Source organism: Pectinophora gossypiella, chromosome 9 (genome assembly GCF_024362695.1).
Source record: "Pectinophora gossypiella chromosome 9, ilPecGoss1.1, whole genome shotgun sequence".
Classification (NCBI taxonomy): Eukaryota; Metazoa; Arthropoda; class Insecta; order Lepidoptera; family Gelechiidae; genus Pectinophora; species Pectinophora gossypiella.
Window position 1 is genome coordinate 7,718,668 of NC_065412.1, and position 22,345 is coordinate 7,741,012.

Genomic DNA, 22,345 nt, shown 5'->3' on the forward strand with positions numbered 1-22,345 from the left:
GCAAAGTGATTCAGAGTAGGTACTTTTAAACTCTTAGGTACTTGAAGTTACTGATATAACACATCGTGTGGGGTGTGAGGTGGGTTACCAACATCATCAACTCTGGTTTCAAGGTTATTATTGAGCCGCCAAAGGCCCTTCACATGGCGTAACGACTACTAAATGCATAATATAGTTAAAATGTTAATATAATATGCAAACTCATTACTTTAGAAATGATTCCGAAATCGAGTTAAAATTGAATGTGTAACGTAATATTTATGAATGAACATTTACATTTGAATTATTCGGAAACCAAATTGGAATAAGCGCGTCCTGATTGGTGTATTATTGTTTATGATAGTTTTTGTTATTCGTAAATTATTGGAAGATCACTGTCGATTCCATATAGTAAAATACCTAAATATAGTAAAACACAGCTTTGTTTTGAAAGTGACAATAATAGGTAATAGAAAATGAGATTTTATATGTGGCGAATAATGTTAGTGTGTAGTTATGTGATACCGACAAAATGTTCTTTCAGTCGTGCGAGCCAAAAAGCTGACCAATTTTCCCTTTTAATGCACACCCTGATCAAAGGCCGGGCGTGTCGGAGCGGCGACGAAATACGTCGGCGGGTCCCGAAACGTGTTATTTTGAGGACACTCGTCTCGAGCCACCAGTCACCAGCCTCCTCCCCCACCTTCATCTTTCTCTCATGACGGGGTTTAATTAAACTCCAGATTATTCCCGCATTTAGAATAAAATAAGTACGTAGAACATTGCGTAAATTTAACAAAAATACCTCAATAAAAATCTCAATTGTCATGTCTTTATTCAAAATTAAACAAGAAACACCTATGTAAATAACCCTCCAATGCTTCTTACGAAAGATCTGCCCATGTTCTTGATAGAGTCAAACATTTTCTGTCTAAAAGAATTCAAGTTTAAATCCACCAAGTATTCCAGCTCGCCTATGGTGACTTGCAGTGGAAATGGCGGTATCACAGTTGGAGGTTCTACGAAGACGTCATCATTGTCGACCCATGGTCTCCAAATGTAGTCATGGAGAGCCGGATTGGCTCTCGCATCATACTGTGGCGACCATCTTGGCTTCAACCCGGCCCACATTGATCGCAACCTTAGAGCCATTCTTTTCACAATTTCTGGTGATGATTTCCAAAGGTCATGGGCTTCTAACGGGTCGTCCGTAATATTAAAAAGGCATCCCTTTGCTGAAAACAATAGTAAAAATGTTATAAACTAAAACTTTATTAAGTACCATTAAATCGCCGAAGCGTAGAAAACAATGAAGCGATTAAACCTATATTTTACCTTTAGTGGGGACGCAAGCTACCGCATCCTGCAAGGGTATAGTCTTTGTGAGAAGGTTGCTGCGGTTTCGCTTTGCAAATGCATCCTCCATATTGAAATCCATTTTTAATGTCTCTTTGATAACTCGGAATGTTTCCGATTCTAATAAGACGTGTTCATAAATCGGTACTTCGTGTCTCAAAGCTCTTAGCTCTGCGCCGTGGTAATCACCCGAATCATCCTTCAAATCTCCTACAATGAGTTTGAAATCGCCTTCTCTTAAAGCAGCCCACCCCCCGATGTCGTCGATGGTAATTAAAATATCGTTCCGTTTTGGCTGCTCTCCTTTAGTTATAGCCTCCCATTGGTTAACGCCATCAATCGTTTCGTTCACATTCCCACCTGCGGCGGCGACTAATGTGGGGAGCCAGTCAGTGACGTGAAATAGTCCGTGCCAAATTCCAGAGTTTAATGACGGGCTCCACAATACTGCCGGCGAGCGAGCACCGCCTTCCCACGGAGTATTCTTCGCTCCTCTCAATGGAAAATTAGATCCGTAATTTTGGGATAGACCTGTCGTGGGCGCACCATTATCGGATACGAAAACGATTATCGTGTTCTTTAGAATTTCCCTTTCGGCCAACGCTGCAACAATGTGCCCCACGCTTTTGTCTAAAGTAGAAACCATGCCTGAAAATGCACAATGAGTGCTAAATTATTCATTAGTTTAACGAAACAACAATTCGCGAAGCTTGTTTATGTCGAATTCACTTCGTAGTGGAAATAAAAGGATGTTTATTAACTCGCCTGCGTATAGCCTCCGAGCAGAGTGTGCGATGTGATCGTTTGCGGCGACGGTGTCGAGAGGCGCTTGCAGGTTGACCAGGGCACCCCCAACGTGCGCAGCCGCATGTGACACGTGCAGGTACAGCGGAGAGCTCGTGTTGTGATCTCGTATCACTGGAACATTCACCCTAATAATTAAATCCGGAATGCTATTAAGCGACACAACTTCCGCACGAGTTAATATAATATTGGTACATCGATTATTCGTACGTACATTCATTAATAGTCATCCGGTAACTTCGTATGATAATCACGTTACAAACTAAATTAAATCCCCATTCCTCTATATTACTTAGTTCAATTTGCTCGCATTACGTAAGTTGAGGTGCCGCCAGTACTCCATTGGATATCTGATATTCAGTAAGCCTTTTCTTGAAAATCCTTGAGTAGAAAGTAATATCCGACCAATATGCATAATAACGAGGTTTATTGAAAGTTAACGTACCTTCGACCGCTTTATCTGTCAGTATATCGGTGAGGTACCCATTCAGATCTTCTACAGGCTTCAGACCGTCGAAGAAATCCAAACCATAAAATGAAGTGTGATTGAAAGTCTGTAAACGTCGTGAAATTGTCAATTTGGAAAAAATATCATTTTATAATTATTGACAGTAACTATAACAAAAATAAATTACATAATATACAGAAAAAAACTTTAATACCGCTTCTCAATAGGTATGTAAACAAAATATTACCTAATACCAACAATCTAAGTATTACGGCATCGTACGTAAAACAGTAACAGACACCTGTTACCTAATTAAGTAGAAAATGGCGATGTGCCAAAATATCAAATACGTAAATCTAATAATAGAGCTAATCTAAATTAAGTAGCGTACCTCTATCAGATTATAAGTGAGGTAATCCACGGACCCGCCGAGGAAGCCGTAGAAAGTATCAAATCCTCTGTAAGTAGGTAGATAATGTTCCCTGGATTTGCCGACGTGCCATTTACCTATTAAATTCGTTTGGTAGCCCAATTCCTGTAAATAGGCTGGCAATAGGCGCTCGGGTGTCGGGATGCCTCGATCCTCACTCGCCTTTATCGAAATACTCTGCATTCCTGCAAATTATCGCACATTTCCTCATTTGCTCGTAGTTCCGCTTTCAAATAAACGTCAACAAAAACGGCCAGAATTCTTTCACGGGGAAAATTGATTCAATTTATAATTCATTAAAACTTTATACAAAGTTTGCAGAAACTTAGTATAAAGTCTCCGTAATAATATTATCCGTTTAAATGGGACTTTTCAACGGTATGACTTCTTTCTTTAGGATAAAATACTTAATAGAAAAAATATAGAGCATTCTCATAAAAGGAAATACCTACTTATTATGTTACTTTACTCTTTCCTATCTGAATTTTCTTAGAAAATTCGTGAAAAATATCTAAAATCTATGAAATATCTAAAATAACTTTTAACAAATGATTATTTTGTGTCTAAGCTTTTCTTTTATCCTTCTGCTTACCTAAGTGAAACGTGAAAAACAATAAAGAATTCCGAATCCAATTACTACTGCATGACATGATCTGCATGTCAGATAACTGGGAGAAAAATTGAATTTTGCGAGCTTCAAAGGACTAAAGATGGAAATTGGAGATACACTCAAAAGGATAAATGGAAGTAGGAGAGATTAATTGTTTACGTACCCAGTCGCAGAGGATATTTGCCGGTGAAGAGGGCACTTCTAGATGGGGTACCCAGAGTGTCCGTATAGTACTGATCAAGTATGACTCCGGAGTATGCAAGGGTGTCGATGTTGGGGGTCATAATCTGATCTGACCCGTGGAAACTGACGTCGTCCCATCCCTGAGGATTTATTAAGGATTCATGATAATAAAATTATTTACCTTTTAAAGGTTTACGTTCATTGTTTTTGTTTTAAATGTAATGACACTAAATATTAATTCATTATACAGTGGAGTAGAACTCTTTTGCTTGAAAGTTGTAATAGAATACTCTGATGCTATGAAAAGTTACGCACTAGCACAACGGTGGCAATAATCAGAGGAGACTTGGGATAACGTGAACATAGAAATTTCATGTTAATTATAATAATAAAATTAAATATTCTTGCAGCAAGCGAATGTTCTAGAAAACTAAATATTTTTACGAATACAACGATTAAAACTTACCAAATCATCTGCCACTATAAAAACGATATTCGGTCGAGTGATTTCATCTGAATTTACTAAAATCCAAACCAAACTGATGTACCTGCAAATAAAACCAACACATTGGTGTTTTTAGTCAAGGGTCCTAGAAGAAAAACTCAAACATTCCACGTTTTTAGAGTATGATCATCATTCTTCATGTATAAAAAGTAAATAAAAGAAAGAAGAAAAAAAATTGACATTCTAAATGACCATGTTTTATATGAACAACGATGAAAAACTAAAGCGACATATCCTCTTTAGGCACTATATTTATAATATTAATTTTGTTATAAAAAAAATCCGAAACGTTTTATCTAAGTCGATTCCTAATGAAGATCAACCATCGGCCTTGCATGAAACATAATTATTTAAATAAAAATCATATACTTAAATGAAAATAAACTTACCAAAATAACTGTAAATTCATTTTAGTAGGCAGCCTTTTCTTGTTCAATCGAATTCAATAATGAAATCCAAATGTATCATATTTCATAATTAATGATAATAATGCGATCATAATACACACGCGAAGCGGGGCTCAGTAAACATACTTTGACGTCACTTAATACATCTGGTTTCACTCAGGTTTTCCCCAGGTGAATTAATCAATGTAAATTAGTGCGCATCTAAGTACCTGAGTCACATATCGTCGTAATGAAAACCCTGTAAGCGCAATCACTCTATAAATTAATTTTCTTCAACAAAATCTTGGTTTCATTCAATTAATTTCAGTCCATGTAAATATTGAGACTACAATACAATACAACTTGGATGGAAACTCGCGTGTCAGTCGAATGTGATTTTTTAAAGAGGCGCTTCCGAGGTTTTCATAAGGCGACGACGATAAGTAAATCATCATCATCAGCCCATTAACGTCCCCACTGCTGGGGCACGGGCCTTCCCTATGGATGGATAGGGAGATCGGGCCTTAAACCATCACGCGGGCCCAGTGCGGATTGGTGGTTATTAACGACTGCTAATGCAGCCGGGACCAACGGCTTAACGTGCCTTCCGATGCACGGAGGAGCTCGAGATGAAAACTTTTTTTTTGTGGTCACCCATCCTATGACCGGCCTTTGCGAAAGTTGCTTAACTTCAACAATCGCAGACCGAGCGCGTTTACCGCTGCGCCACCGAGCTCCTCGATAAGTACCTAAGTATGAACAACTAACTAAAAAAGAAATTGTGGTAAGTATAATCAAAATATAATCCGCTCCGCCTATGACAATATATACGACGGTTTGACCTGCCCACCTGTATCTACATACTACAAAATTACCAAAATTATTCACGTTTTTATAAGAACATAATATGACAATAACTTTATAATAATACAACAATTGCCTTCAACAAATTATGTCTGTGACTAGAATATCAATATTTGTCGTCGCATTCAAGGGACCGTTTTTAAAACCATTGACATATTTTAACCATTGGCTCTAAAGCAATCGGCGAAGAAATACTACTAATACTTAGTTCCTTAAAATGTGCCTATAAATTCCATAAGCTGCTGGGGTAAGGTCTTCTAAAATGCCGTATGATTCAGGATAAACGAAGGAGACACATAAAACGGCGATTTACTTGATGACTATTCACATTACCAGAGAGAAATCCCGTTTTATTGATATTTTTCGAACGACCTGCCAGTTTGGACGCTCGATCTTCTTTCAGCGAGAAAACCATTTAAGTTGATAGAGACATTTAGTTTTTATAGGCCACACAGCGGTATTCAAAAAGTGCTTCACACTCGTATATAACCAGTTAAAATTGGGCGATATCGTATCATGGCGCCGAAGCCCATCATTGCGTATCGCGTGTTGTCGACACATGCGAATAGGTGTCATCAAACGTGCGTTAAATTTTAATGTTTTAAAAATTCGCGGCAAAGTCAGACGCTTACAGAGTTTGCGAAAAGAAAGTAATAAAAACACGAGTTTTCCGACTTTCTGCTATGAAACAACGATTTGGTGGGTACGCGCATCTGGCTACGTTGTACCGGGCCCACACTCGAATAATTAGCAGACTTCTTTGTTTTCTGAATTATGTTTTGTTTCCCGTTCAAGCTTAAGAAAGTTTCAAAATTTTTGTAAGTTCCAACAGATATTTACGATAAGTAAACAGGTATTAAACTTTTTTGAACATTCCATAATTAATTACGTATATAGAGGTATACCCTATCTTATATCGTATAGATCGATACCCTATCCCCTAAAAAAGTAGATCGCGAGTAGTAGTGTGGTAGTAGTAGGTAGATCTGCCCTATTTTCCATAAAAAAGTAGCATGGAGAATGCTACACCGTCAAGAGCGTGGCTCTTAAATTAGTGATGAGATCGATACGAGAACGCAGTTCTAATTATCGAAAAGGATTAGCTACGAAAAATAGACCCCCATTTTGGGGAAATTGCCATCAAGCGTCATTTAGACATCCACCATAAGTCTCCCGTATCTGCCGTATAAAACGACTATTTGCCTTGAGTCGAAGGATATTATCACTCTCGTCCTGTATATTATGACAATAAATCTGAAACGGCAATTTCAGTTGCTAGTACATTATCTTATCATTCTTGTTTATTTCCAGCTCTTTGTACGTATTCAGTAGGCACCTACTTTTAACGGAGGGTGTTTTTGTACTTTGAGATCATTTTGCAAGTCCGCGTTGTCAAAATAAAAAAAAATATTTTTCTTACTTTCAATGTAGGATCATCAAAGTACCCTTATTAAAAGGCAAAATTATATTTTACCTCAGGAGACGAAATGCCGCAACAAACTCCTCAACATCACGGAGTAATGAAGCTGCTTTAAAACGTGCTAATGAGTAGATACAATTCCAATAAAGAGGGTATCGTGTGCGCAAACTTCCGACCAAGTAGTTAATGCCATAAACGGGAAATCTACAGTAAGTTACGTTGAAAAAAATACGAACCAATGTCAAATAAATTCACATTTGTAAAATGTTAGTAAGCTTTGAAAACTGTCCGTCAAACGTCGAACTAAAGTAGAGCTTAGGATTTTAAAAGCCGGTAGTTTTAGACCTTCAGACTTTTAGTGGTGGGAAGCTGGAAGCGGTATTTTTCACGTCCACATTTTTGGTGCGATGATACTGTAAATTCAGGCAAACATTTCCTAAATTTATTTTGTTACATCTGTCACTTTGTAAATCACCGAAAAGGTGAGTTAGTAATTAAATTAGTAATAAATTATTCGTGTTTATAAATAATTACTCAAATATAAAGAAGTATATTGCGTAGATAAGTATCTTATTGGCCGTAAGCAGCACCTAACTAAAGAAAAACATGTAAGTACTTAAATAGCTTTTCGTATTTACTCCTACGCTCTACCACAAAGTTCAAAACGGATTAGGTACTTGTAAGTATTTCTCGACGTTTTCTTTGCGGATTAACTATGTGACGTAAATAGACAGGCTATATCTAGTCGGGCTTTAGAGGGAAATCTTTGGTGATATTTCACAGCATGGACAAGATTACTGGGTGAATTATGTCCAAGAGAGTGGACGCGTGGAACGGTTCAAAATGAAAGAGTACAGCAGATACAACTATAACATAATACTTCTTTTAGATATATTCTATCAGAAAGGATGTTGTTTTCAAACGAATAGTAGGTATCCAAAAGTGTTTTTTGTTAAGAAAACTGTACCGAGGGATATTGGCACGACTTGACAATGAGAAAATTTTCGCGCGCATGTGAGCTTTAACTGAATTTAAATTCCCGAGATTCAGCCGTTGTACGGAACAGCTGACGGCAGAATACATATTTTTCAAAATTCTCTTCATATTTACACGTCGGATTTCTCTGCAACTATGTGTCTGTTCCAACAATCCAATATCGATGTAAGTAAGTACCAAAATATGGCTTAACATTTACAGGTAAATACAGAACGATTAAATGAAAATAACGCTGAATATCAACGCTTCAATAGCGCTGTAAAAAACAAGCGGTCGAATGGAGCCAACGGGAAACCTTAATGCTTCTTTGAAAGTTGCTGAACTAATTAAAAGTTTCGCACCTTTGTTGCTACTGCTTTTACCGTATGCTTTCACCCCACAAATTGGTTTAAATTTCCTAGTCGTTAAGTATAATTCAAACGGCTAATTTGTTAAATTAAAAACATTGTAATCTTTGTCTTCTTGTACGCGGTAAAGATTTATAATAAGCCTTACGTTTTATATTCAGGAGGTGTTTGATAAAGAAAAAGAAAATTCGTTGAAATGAAAAATTTCAAAGGCCCGGGTTTTTACTTCAAAGAGTAGATACGGGTTACAAGCAGATGATAAAATCTATAAAAAAATATCCGCTTGTAATTGTGCGATAGTCTAAAAAAAATCCGAATATAGAATTTACGACAAAAGAAATTTATGTTGGTATTATGTGTGAATAATAATTTGAGTGATTTTTATTGATGCTGGCGTATTCTTCATGCAATTTCCATAATATGTTAATAATTATAACACATACAGAAACTCACGTTTATTTCCCAAAGGGGTTAGCAGTTTATCAGTGACTATGGAAAAACACATACTAAATAGACCAATTAAGGTGCATACAAGTAAGTATTGGATATTTATTTATTTAGGTACATTTCACGACTTTACAGTTTTGCCAGAAATCCTGAGCTTTTATATAAGTATGCATTTTCTCTTTGTGATTCTACAATTTTTATATGTTGAGTTAAAGGATGAAGTAGAAAATTAAATATAATCAAGGTACTGAAACATCATCGTCAAAACTTTTTATTTATGTATAACCAAATACTTTTTCGTGAGTAGGTAATATATTAATCCTTTGTTTCCTTAGGCTTGGCACTACCAGTCATGGGACACTATAGTAGTCATGGGAGAAAAGATATTAATAAGTATACTTACAGATATACACGTACCTACCTAGCAAGGGTTCAATTTTGTTAGTTTCAACTTTATGTTCATCGAAAGTTACATGTGAGAATGACTAGAGTAGTGTACTAAACAATATTTCATTTCATTCGTGAATTTATTATAGAATTCTAAATATTGTTATACTTACAAAAAATAATAGAAGCAGACTTCAAATTATTAGACATTATAACGTGTATTCGATCGCGGGTTTTTGCACTTAAGGGGCCAGTCTCCGGTTGCAGAATTCAGAATATAAATATTTTCACCCCTATCGGACACCCCCGCTGACGTGCTCCCCGAGAGAGGTGAAATTATACAGGGTGTTAGTGAAATCAAAATTCATGATTTTTTAGTTTTTTCAATTGTTTTGAATTCTATATTTTTGGAATGGAAAATTCCATCTGATATTAACTCAGTTGAATCATCCCCCTCAGTATTTGTTACGATGTCACTTACATCCCATACATGTATGTAAAGTTAGCCATACAAGTGCGTATGGGTGTTAGTGACTCTTTAACATATTATTTTGAGGGGATGATTAAGACCATGATTCTGAGTTGATATCAAGTGGAATTTTTCAGCGATAAAGTATGGAAATGAAAATCGTTAATTTTCTGACAGGAATCATGGTCTGAATCACCCCTCAAAGTTTTCGTTACGATGTCACTACCTCCTTGTATAGGCTGTTGTGGTTTACGATTTCTAAAATGGGTCGGGCATAGTCACAATTCACCAACATATTTTCTGTTTCATTGTACAGGTAATATTTTGAGAATATGATATTTTGCGAATGTAATGTTTTGTAAATGTAATATTTAGAGAATATAATATTATGAGAACGAAGGCAAGACAACTCCTGATATTTCTTCTCTTCTATCATTTAGGTTGTGTGATGGATGACCAACCTCATCAACCCTGGTTATTTACTTCGGAGGGCACATTAAGCACTCGGTCCCGGTTTCTATTTAAGTAAGTAAATATGTAATCGTTAAGTTGACTCGGGGGCCTTTTGCGGCTAAATAATAATCTTGACCCCAGGGGTAATGAAGTTGGTAATTAGTCTCACATCCCACACGAGAAGAAGATTTCGTATTAAGTTTGTGTATTGTAATATTGAACGGTGACAAGAGAACACGCCATCGCCCAAAGACAACACTGAAAAAGAAACATAAGTTTGAGACTTGATATCTTCTAAATATCAAGAAAATACCGCATCAATGGTGGTTCCATATTTTGTTGTGAATTCTTGTGGATCATTATTCATTTTCAAATTCAATATTTTAACGCCGATACAACCAATGCCACCTAGAGGCGAGTTGCTGAACTAAAGAGACAAGCGTGATATATTAAAAAGTCATTAAAAGTTCTGCTATTCATCGATAGATGGCAAAACTAAAAAAGTATCACCGCTGTGCCGGTCGGAGTGGGGGTGTTAGGTTATTTTCGTTACGGATTTTCTGGATTCGGTCTCCACGCTCAAAATATTTAGCAAAACTTTGGTTATTGTTACCGAACTTTGTGTTAATAAGTAACAAAATTGTTTTGTTAATAAATAATAAACTTTCTTTCAAAAGTCACTTAGGGTACTTACTTGTACTTTTAGTAATACAAAGTAAAATCCCTCTGTCTTTTAACAAAAACCCAAATTTTGTTAAGAAATATATATTTTCAGTGTTCTCTCAGTTGAATTTACAAAAATATTTGGTTTTTCTAAGTTATGGGTTTAGTAAGCTTTAGTTTATAAGTAAGTACGCTAAATTTAATTTAGATACGTACAGAACATTCAGTTAATACGATGGGTGATTCAACAATTCGCGCAGTCACGGTAATACTATCATACAGTATTGTAACTCGGCCGTGTCCTTGAAATAAATGCCTACACCCGCGCGGTACGTAAACATGTGATAGGGCTGCCCACCTACAGAATTTTAATTACATCTGCCTACTTTGAGTTTCTATCTAGTTTTGTGATTGTAAATTATGATTTTTTATTTAAACAAATAAAATACTTTGTAATTGGAATAGGAAGTGTTTAATAAAAGTACACAGAAGGTACCAAATAACTGCAATATATTTAGGCTGATCTGAGAAATACACCCGCGATCCTGATATACACTTTTTTTTATTCTTAGTTTTAATTTAAAAAATATTTGTTTGTCTTATAAATTTGCGACCGAAAAATATTTGCGCCTCGATTGAGACGTACGAAATGCCTTATTATTAAATTTTAAAGTAAGTAGCAACCAAATACAGCACAATATGTCCTACTCGTCATATTAAATATGCACTTGTACTTATTTTAACTTTAAGTTTAATGAAAAATCGCGCGGTTATCTTTTAAAATACAACACACCGTCCGTTCGTCACTGTGCGACATTCGCGACTGGTTGCATGCCGAGCGCATGCTGAGATCCGAGCACGTAGGTATAACTCGCGTTTCGCCCGTTTGTATGGAGTTGGAATACTGTATGATAGTATTACCGTGGCGCAGTGCTTGAGAGATTGAGCATCCCTCGCCACTCAGTCTTTGAGTGTCTTGTTGACATCGGAATATCCGGAACATTACCATCTTCGCAGTGTTCCAAGCCGAGTAAATATCTTGACATAGTAAACGTGCATCACTGGCATTATATATCATATAACATAATATATTATGTACCTACCATTAGCTAGACTGCGGTCACTTGTATGTAATCAAATTCAAATGATTAAGTAGCTCCATTGTGGGTAGAAACATTGTTATAGGTACAATAAAATAAGTATTTAGTCCTGCTCTGTCATGTAGTCGTGCTGCTGCCTCTGTGGTCTAGTAGTTAGAGAGTTGGGCTCATGATCTGGAGGTCCGGGTTCGATTCCCGATGGGGACATTGTCGAAATCACTTTGTGAGGCTGTCCTTTGTTTGGTAAGGATTTTCAGGCTTGAATCACCTGATTATCTGAACAAGTAAGATGATTCCGTGCTTCGGAGGGCACGTTAAGCCGTTGGTCTCGGCTATTAGCCGTTAACACCTCCACCATCCCGCAGTGTTTATGATTATGATGAATCCTGCTATAATGAAATTTAATTCGATTATTCATGCTAAATAATGACAGTTATCAGAACCAAACAAGGATGTAATTGACAATGAAACTACCCAAATTGGCTGCAGGTTGGTTCGTTCTTGTTTCACAACAATGACACCTATTGTTGTGGCTACTATTGGCTCTGCCTATTCTGGGGGCTGATTTGGTAAAAGTAAGTATTTGTAAAAGGGGGGTTGTGGTTGTAGTATCAATTTATTTTATAGTCGAAGCTATCACACGCAAATCCGAGATCATAAAAGGTCGCGCGTCGTAGGATATAACCCGACTAATTATTGTTGTATACTGCGCCATCAACGGATCCTGAAGCTCGTCACGTGTTCTCTAAATGTTTGCATCACGGGTAATGGGCCTCGCTAATGGGTTCAACTTTTGTAATAACAAATCCTCTTTTATTACAAATTGCAACCAGACTTTTTTATATTTAACATTTCATAAAAATGTTAATTACAAATGCGCTTCGAATTTCAAAATAAAAAACAAGATAACAGGGATTAAATAAAACGTTTGAAATGTTCAGAATGTACGTACTTACAACAAATAAATAAATATTTCAAGTTCCAAAACATAAGTAACAAAATTTAATCTACTATGCGAAACATCTCCCCCACTGCCTTCGCGTTTAAAACAATTCGATTCAATGATTTCGACGCGATTAGGCATTTCCCAAAACTTTTGTCATTTGCAGGTAATTCCAGAAGTGTTGCGAAAACAAAACAGCTATGTCATTCTATTCATTTCATAGCCTGGAGGGTACAGTCTTCTCCCTCAGAGAACACAAGGATTTTACTCTTAGTGTAGATTGTAGAGGTATAGTGTTATTTGTATTGTGAAAGCTATTGTCTTCCCGTCCACTACAGTTTTTCCCCGGACATTCAATTAGTTCCCGACCGACAGGGGCAGGACAGAACACTCCACTAACGGACAGACACATCCATCAACTTTGCCCAAAACGGTCATCACCGGGTTTCATTTAACAATTTCTTTAGAGCTATTTGTCTTCGTTCCCTTTAACTAAGTGCATTGACCTACGTCTTTATATAAACTAACATCCCGACGACTTCTTATGTGTACAATACAATACAATAATTTATCTCTCTTCTTAAAAATATGGCCTCTATGGTCCAGTGGTTGAGCGTTGGACTGACGATCCGGAGGCCCCGGGTTCCCGGTGGGGACATATCACAAAAATCACTTTGTGATCCCTAGGTTGGTTAGGATATTACAGGCTGATCACCGATTGTCCGAAAGTAAGATGATCCGTACGGACCAACGGCTTAACGTTGGTCCCGGTTACTGTTTACAGATGTAAGAGAGTAATTGTTAAATGAGCCATGTCAGGGGCCTTTGGCGGCTCAATCATAACCCTAACACCAGGGTTAATAAGGTTGGTATTCCACCTCACAACCCACACGATAAGAGGAAGAAGGTAGCATCTTGCAATCTTTGTTTTACTCGAATCTATCGATTCGCCTCGACTTCTTTTGGGTATCATTTTTTACCCCATAATCTTCCCAGTAACAACTATGTGCAAATTCAATCGTTGGTTCTTGAGATAATACTAAATAATAATAAAAAAAAAATGCTATGATTTTTTTGCTCACAAATAGGAATAGTTACCTAAACTATTCAAAGCTATTTTAGTGGGTGTGTGAACTTTAGTAGCATTTTGTTCGAAGCGCCCTCATTCTTCGAAGTAGACATAAAGCCTCCGGCCTCGACTATTGACGCGCGTCACGTCAGTAGTCGTTAAGCCCAGTCAAAAGCCTTCAGGAAGTTTGAAACTTTCACAACTGGGTGAATATTTACTTTAAAAACGTTGAGCATACGTTAATGCTTGATACACAATATTTTGCCTTTCGACTGTTTTAAGACAGTAGTTAATTCAGAATTTCGACGGGGAAGAAGCAAATACTCCTATCTTACACAGACCTAACTGTAAGATAGGAGTATTTGCTTCTTCCCCGTCGATTTGCCTTTTAACTGTTTTAAGACAGTAGTTAAACAGAAACTTTGCAAAAAAGGTTATTATAAGGTTAGTGATTATTTTGAAGATATGAATGCATGGTATTAACTGTCTGAGAACTGATATTAGGCAGCTAAATTACCTAAATACCCAATTGTATAACAATATTTTGTTTTTTTTTTAAAAGAACCTCTAGTCCCCTTTGCCGAGGTTTTTCTTGCAGCTTCTTTTCCCCGGCTATACAGATTGTGAAAAGCTGCAGTAGTTTTAGGCGGATATGACGTTCGTTATGTAAAACTTGACGATTCAAAGTGTAATTATGTTACATATTGAATAAAGATATTTATATATATATATATATATATATGTAGACAAAACATATATGTGTATATGTATGTTGTATGTGAATATATATGTATGTATAAGGTATGCTTATTAAAAGGAATAGGCATATTACCAATTTAAAATTATCTTCTTAAAATCTTCTTATATCTTATCTTATCTCTTCTTATATGTATATATATATATATATATATATATTTTTAAGAAGAAGAAGAATAAACATTAAAGAGACGATACGTACTACTTACTCGATCTGGCTTCGCCATTTTTCTCCTCCAGTTTTCTTACAGAAATAAAAGGTCCTCGAGATTATAGAACATAAACAAGATACAATTCCTTTTATACTATCATTTATTCAACAGTCTACTCAAGAACAGTCCTAAACAGGTACTTAAGCTAAGTAAAAGACGCTCATTGGAGACAGTCGTGTAATGACTTGCGAGTGAGTCAGCTGAGCCATGTCATCCATCACTGTTGCCGTCATCTGACCGCCCTCTAGGAACTTCTCACTAATATATACCTACGACAATTGTAATTAAGCTCCGTAGAATTTGTCTGGAACAAGTAATTATTTAGAAAATATATTTTTGTTATGCTACCTCTACTGACTAAAGACTTTTCAAAATGGTATCCCAAAGAAGGGAGTAGACAACGAGGAAGACCAACTAAAAGGTGGGAATATGGTTTTCCTAAGCTCTGGAGAAGATTAGCAAAAGATCAGGACATATGGAGGGGATTAGAGGAGGCCTACGTCAGGCCACGTCATGAGACAACCTGGCTGCTGACTTAAAAAGAAAAGGTTGCAGTATGGTTTAGATAAAAAAAAACTATAATTAGGAATTTACTAGATATAAGGAAAACTTTGTATTATAATCTTACTTTGTTAGTTTTATAAAGTCAGAGAATAAAGGCTATTTTTTATTTATTTATTTATTTTATTTAAGTACCTCTACTAACCAGCAGAGAAGTGCTTTGAAGAATATGAAATTTACACTTTAAGCATTGTAAGTAATAAATAATCGAAGCTAACTGAGAAGGTGTTTGAGCAAGTATCTGTGTAAGTTATTAGATTCCAAAAGGGATTCCATAGAGACAACTTTGTGAAGACTCCATTTCAATTTAGTAACAGGAAAACGTCACGATATGGAAACTTCACACGTTTGAAGATTCAATGGGGAAACTTGTCGACTGTCACTTAAATACAACTCATATAATGTACCTACAACTGCGAATGTAGGTAGTTACTACAAGAGATAAACATGAATCATATTATTATCAGTAATATAATGTCCCGTTATGTGGTAGGTACTTATACACGGTGTTAGTGACATTGTAACGAATACTAAGGGGGGCGATTCAGACCATGATTCTGAATTAATATCAAGTGAAATTTTCCGTCACAAAATTCATGTTTTTATTTATATATTTTTAATTATTTTCAATTCTATACCTTTGCGATCGAAAATTCCACTTGATATTAACTCAGAATAATAAGTTGAATCAGCCCACTCAATATTCATTACGATGTCACGTATACCCCGTACCAGTAGCCATACAAGTAGGTATGGTTGTTGGTGACACCGTAACGAATACTGAGGGGGATGATTCAGACCATGATTCTGAGTTAACATCAAGTGGAATTTCTTGTCAGAAAGTTTTATTTCTTTTAATTATTTTCCGTTCCATACTTTTGCGACAGAAAATTCAATTTCACATCAACGTCGAATCATGGCCTAAATCATCCCTCAAAGTTTTCGTTATGATGTCACTAACACCCTGTATTGTAGCCTATTAGCTACCTAAGTGATATCAAACTTAACAGAAATGAATGTGATTTTTTGGAAGGTAGAGTGTGATGGAAATATTTAACTAACACGTTACCGTCATAATTTTGACATACCTGTGTTGGGCTTTCCCTTCGCGGGTTGGAAGGTCAGACAGGCAGTCGCTTCTGTAAAAGAACCGGAGCTCTCAAATCATCAGGTCAGATAAGTGCACCCCGTGCAAACAGGATAACGGTAGGGAGATGATGATAATTTGTGACCTATCTTAATCAATTTTATTTTGTAATATAAGTACAATGCATGTAGTAACTCATTTCTCCGGCCAAGTAGTTAATGCCATCTGCGGCAAATCTATCTACATTAAGTCACGTCAAAAAAAAGTAACTCATTTAAAACATATTCAACGCATGTTTCGTTACCTAATAATGACCTAAGGCTTTGCAAGCTTTTATGATCGTCTTTTCCAAGATGCTAATTTGTTTCCTAAAATAAAATCCACGAAGAGGCGTTGTGTTTCAAATAAGTAATTCTTGACAGCGACATTGCGGTTCGCGGCTGGAATATAGATGAAGGAATATAAAGTAAAAGCTTGGGGATTTCGAATGGACTTGGAAATGGTGCGCCAGCTTGTATAGAAACTGGTGACCTCGGCGAAAGCATTGCATGTTAACGCGCTGCGAAATATGCTTTAGTTCCTCTTTCGTTTACCCCATATTAGAAGGCGAAAATACAGATAGTTTTTGTTGAAACTGAAAATACCTAATAATAATAAGACCAGAGAAAATTCAGGATTGTACATACGTAAACTGACGCTTATTTCCCACCGGGGTAAATAGAGACTATGGAATTCCATTTGCTTCGATCCTGACATACTTCTTTTGCTCCCTCCACAGTCATCAATCGTCATACATGCACGCCGGTTCAGAGTAGATCGTACTGAACCTTCTCTAAGGACATCTCCAATTTGGTCAATGTACGTCCTTCTAGGTCTTACTCTGCCAGCCCTACCAACCTTCGCTTCAGATTTGTAGCTGGGATAAATAAGACTACTATCAAATTGGAGTAATGAGAGCGGATATTAAACTCGAGTAATAAACAAATAATAAGATGTACTTAAGTACACTTTTAGCTTAGTTACTTTTAAATGGATATTAGGTCAAAGATAAATAATTATGCAATACTGTTTACTAAATAAAGACAGATCTAAATCTTTTTTATTTAAGTAACTTATTTATTAATTTTGATCAAGAAAAACGTAAAATAAGTCCAATATTTTATCACGACTTTCAGTCACAGTAAGCTTTTTCATACAAATTCCACAGTAATTTCGTGTTTTGATGTTTAGTAACTGATTTACTTAGTTGGAAACTAACTTAATGGTGAAGTCAGTCTCGACGTCTCAATAAGTTTTCGAGTTGTAGGGTGGTATTAATAAACTAATCGCAGCTTCGAGATTGCCCTCAAGATCATGTCAATGTGACAGTTCTTACATAAAATCAAGGACTTGAGCATGATCTTGAGGGCAGTCTCAGCTGAGATTACTTTATTAATACCACCGTAAGATTTATAAGAAAGTAAGAGAATACTATGGAAGGATAATGAATAGGGATTTGGTTATTCGTAGTATGAATTTAGAATGGTTTTTGACAGTTATTGTTTTAAAAATAAAAAAGGTTGTCTATGATTATTCGGATCACTTTACTGCCAATGCCCATACTTAGCTCCTGCGCGTGCAGATTTACGGAAGACAAGTACAATGGATACCTTTAATTATGTTCACCGGCTGTTGCGAGTACCGAGATTACTCAAAGCAACAGGCACAATTATATTTGCTGGATTTTCCCAAGACAAAGTGATGGCATAATTAATTAATTATGTATTCATTATGCACAGGCGCCCTTTGCTAATCCTCTCGACCCGTCCCTCCCGCTGCAGAATGCGCAATGAGATGAACAATCCGTTCTGTAAACTAAGAAACGAATTGTTTTCCATAATCTACGCATTAACAATACGATGTTCCTGGTAATCAGTATAATCATAATAATAACATAAGAAGCTTATAATGTTACTGTGCATTTACCTTATCAAACCAGAGAAATTACATTATTTATCACAATAGGTAAATACTTACAAGCTTTTATTCAGAAATCCCTTGTTATATTTCGTATACTTTTTCTTCCGCATTCTCCTGACGCGTTTCCCAATTTCCTTTCAAACACGACGTGAGTGTGACTTATAAAGCACTTTCCATAAGGGTAGATGAGATCGTGTAATATGTTACCCTGATTGATTGATAGCCGTCCCGTCAGTACTAATTCAAGTTAAATTCAACGCAAGGTAGCGCCACTCCGCCCGTCACTTGTCACAACTGTCACCAACACTTGCCATCTCCCCACTGCACTGATTACGGCTTGAATTAATTATCTCCACTCATAACTGAATAGCTTTGACCGGCTTTCTAAAGCCGTTACCCAATGGAAAAGCGGAAAAAAATTGTAACCGTTTGACGTGTTGAGGGTTTTTAGTTGAGATTTTGAAAGGCATTGAAAGTATCTTTTAGAATAATATCATTGCTTGAGAAATGTTATATTATTACACCACATAGCGAAGACAAAAGGAATGAAGAGTAAAATCTTAATGTTGCATACCTAAATACATATCTCAAAACGTTTTTAATTATGAACTACGGTTATAAGAATGGATTAGTCATATCATAATACAATAATAATATAATCCTGTTATTTCCGCAGACATTCGAATAAACGATCCAAACAGAATTGCTTCTCATTCCTGGCCATTGAATCTGCATTTGTGATTAATGCCTTATCTACGTGTAACAAGGTCGAAGCTCCGGAAGCTACCGCAAACATCTTTGGACAAATTGTTGGAGAGCGGGCAGTAATGCTCGTCGGTACGTTAATTGAATTATGTACGTGAATGTTAGACATTCCATTAATACAAAGACAAATCCCGGATAGCTTCCACTACATCAGCCAGATCCAAACACGTCCATGTGAACGGGGCTTTCATTGCTATTTTGTTGTCATCTGCAGCCTCGCATTCTCAGAACAACTGTTGTTACATCGACTGTAACACATGCTATCTCTTCAGCATTGAATTCATGATAGCTCCCAATCGTTACTTACGCATTTTGTATATTCAGAGTCATTTTGTTATGGAATACAGTCGATTTTACTAGTATACATCAAAATGGGGTTCGACGAATATTTTAAAATCTCGACCACTGCTATGCGTTTGAATCGTTGTCACCCTGCTATAGCGCGCGATAAAGTGTGGATCACACAGTTCATTTTTATCTGCGTGATGTGTACGTCTTGTTTCACCCTGCTTCTATATTCTATTTTACTGCACGATATTCGAAACAAAGAATATACAAATGCCTGTAAGAGCTGTATTATGGCGATCGTTTCTGTTACGATTTCATTTAAATACGCCGTTCTTGTTATTCATCAAGATTCTATCAACTATTTGATAAGTATTATTAATAGAGATTATGATTTAGCTGAAACTTTTCCTGACGATGAGAAACGTATCGTGATGCATTACAAGGAAAAGGGTATTAAAGTTTGCAAGCTGTGGCTCGCCATAGCAGTGGCGTCCACAGTGATTTTCCCGTTGAAAGCATTTTTATTAATGGGATACCTGCATGCAAAAGGAGAGTTCAAACTTGTCCCAATGTTCGAACTCACTTATCCCAGTTTCATAGAAACCTATAAAAATATATTTACTGTGTACTGCGCCCTGTTCGTACTGTGTACAGCATTTGCTTGCTATGCGTCAACTATGTACCTTGGATTTGATCCTTTGGTACCAATTTTCATGCTCCACTGTTGCGGTCAATTAGAAGTGGTTTGTCGCAGGATTATGAGACTGCTCTCTGAAACAACAGACGAACGAGAGATACGTGAAAAACTGAAAAAGCTTATTTTGAAATTACAAGAGATTTATGGGTAAGTCGCAGGTATATTTTACCTATTCTTTTATGGAAATTAAATTAAATAACTACAAGCAGTTACTTATTATTTACTATTGCAGGTTTGTAGACCACATCAAGCATAATTTTACAATTCTTTATGAATTTACAATGAAAACAACAACTTTTCTATTGCCACTGTCTGCGTTTCAAGTCGTTGAGGTACAATTTATTTATAGTATATAGGTATTTAATAATGGATAATAAAAAGTTAATATTAATTGTATTTTGTCGCCATTACAGTGTTTACGGAAAAGAGACACGAATTTGGAATTTATACCTTTCTGTTTTGGTACCATTATACATTTTTATATGCCATGTTATTACAGCGATTTGCTTATGGAAAAAGTACGTATCATTTGAGCATGTTTTGATGACATATAGCTATATGTGTGAATGGTTTTATTTCTGTGATGTATTTTTGCCATTGATTACTTTCTTGATTAAATATTTATCGTACTATCTACTTCATAGATAATCGTATAACCAAACAATCTCCGATACTAGAGCCAGCTACCGCTTCTCGAGATATCTGATACAAATTTCTGTACATATATCTATGTTTAAACATATATTTCTATACTTATACCATAGAGTAAGGAATAAACCTACGTAAATATAGAACTGCAATTCTCCGCTCCCCACCAGCGCCTGAGCTAGGTTTACCTCAATCCCTCAGACATAGTTTAGTCTTGAATCGTGAACCGCACGCACGCGCGCGCACGGACCGTATTGTTTTATTTTTTATTATCAGTTTAGTTTATATGTTCGAATTTTGAAATTGGACTCACAGTAACCTATAAATATTTATTTTTGAATCTATTCTATACAACTATCACTGATGTTTATTTGACTGATATATATTTTTCTTTCGTTTCGTCTCTAGTTAATGTATTTTATTTTTTCTTGACTTGCTTTCTTGTCTTTCATATTATCATTGTGGCGTCCTCACATAATAAACGTATCTTTCTTTCTCAATTATGATGATACGTTGTTTCCTAGAGTGAAAGTCTGCGTCAGTCGATATATTCCTGTGGCTGGGAGATGAACACCGACAAGGGAACCAAGAAGACCATTCTGTTCATGTTAGCCAGAGCCACGCGGCCGCTTGTCATCACCACCGTCTTCTTTCCCATCTGTCTTGATACCTTCGCTGAGGTAATGTTTTGAATTTTAGTACATAGATATAAAAAATAAAATTCAAAAATATATTTAATGACTCAGTAGGTAACATAGTTACATTTTGAATCGTCAATTTTCACATAAGTCACGACTCATCCGCCAAAAGCTACTGCAGCTTTTCACAACCTGTATGCTGAGGAAAAGCCGCTGCAAGAAAAACCTCAGCACGCGGCCCAAGACGTTCTAAAAAAAAGAAACATACTTACAATATTATTATAGATAGATAGATAGATAAAATACTTTATTGAGCACAATGGACACAAAATACAGAGATAAGGACAACATATACAGAAAAGCACAACAGGCGGCCTTATTGCTCATGCAGCAATTTCTTCCAGGCAACCTTTGGGTACAGGAAAATTTTGTACAAGTATAATAATAGTATAATAATTATACCTCTACAATTCAATAATTTGGCTACCCAATATCGGTTCCCAGACCTTCTACATAAACACCGTCGCAAAAGAATGGAACTGAAAATAATTAAATAAAACACTAACTATACTTATGAGTTTTGCGACGGAAAATTTCATTTGATAATAACTCAAAATCATGAGCTGAATCTCCCTCAATATTCGTTACGGTGTCAATTACTCCTGTATTACGCTATTACCGTTCCTGCAATTTTTGTTCCATTACAGTGTCTTTACGTATGTTTGCTATTAAATTTCAGATGTGTCGTAACTCGTACGCTATCTTCAACATAATGAACGCAGCATGGACTTAACGCTCTGAGATCCTCCGCAAATGTCCTTTGTATTAGTCCTTAATCAGTGCTGCTAATAGAGGTACTCACCGCATGTAACCAC

At 36.3% G+C, this 22,345-nt stretch overlaps 2 protein-coding genes and 1 long non-coding RNA gene across 4 annotated transcripts; 1 reads left to right on the plus strand and 2 right to left on the minus strand.

Annotated features, from left to right (window-relative positions):
* Positions 1–816: 816 nt before the first annotated feature.
* Positions 817–4,962, minus strand: LOC126369504 (arylsulfatase B-like). The gene is made up of 8 exons (XM_050013948.1): positions 4,705–4,962; positions 4,277–4,358; positions 3,791–3,950; positions 2,979–3,202; positions 2,585–2,693; positions 2,101–2,253; positions 1,315–1,983; positions 817–1,214 (listed from the first exon to the last, which is right to left on the minus strand). Exons 1-8 carry the CDS (start codon positions 4,722–4,724, stop codon positions 838–840), a joined length of 1,794 nt encoding a protein of 597 aa, XP_049869905.1. The 5' UTR covers positions 4,725–4,962; the 3' UTR covers positions 817–837.
* A 9,947-nt stretch (positions 4,963–14,909) lies between these two features.
* LOC126369566 (uncharacterized) lies at positions 14,910–18,740 on the minus strand. 2 transcript variants are annotated; one of them, XR_007566739.1, is made up of 4 exons: positions 18,492–18,740; positions 18,125–18,329; positions 16,477–16,527; positions 14,910–15,131 (listed from the first exon to the last, which is right to left on the minus strand). It is a non-coding gene; the product is annotated as an uncharacterized LOC126369566 (long non-coding RNA). The 2 variants fall into 2 exon arrangements; XR_007566738.1 differs by lacking the exon at positions 18,125–18,329.
* An 830-nt stretch (positions 18,741–19,570) lies between these two features.
* Positions 19,571–22,263, plus strand: LOC126369790 (odorant receptor 2a-like). The gene is made up of 5 exons (XM_050014353.1): positions 19,571–20,331; positions 20,417–20,516; positions 20,598–20,702; positions 21,357–21,512; positions 22,210–22,263. The coding sequence occupies exons 1-5, from the start codon at positions 19,571–19,573 to the stop codon at positions 22,261–22,263; spliced, it is 1,176 nt and encodes a 391-aa protein (XP_049870310.1).
* The last annotated feature ends 82 nt before the right edge of the window (positions 22,264–22,345 follow it).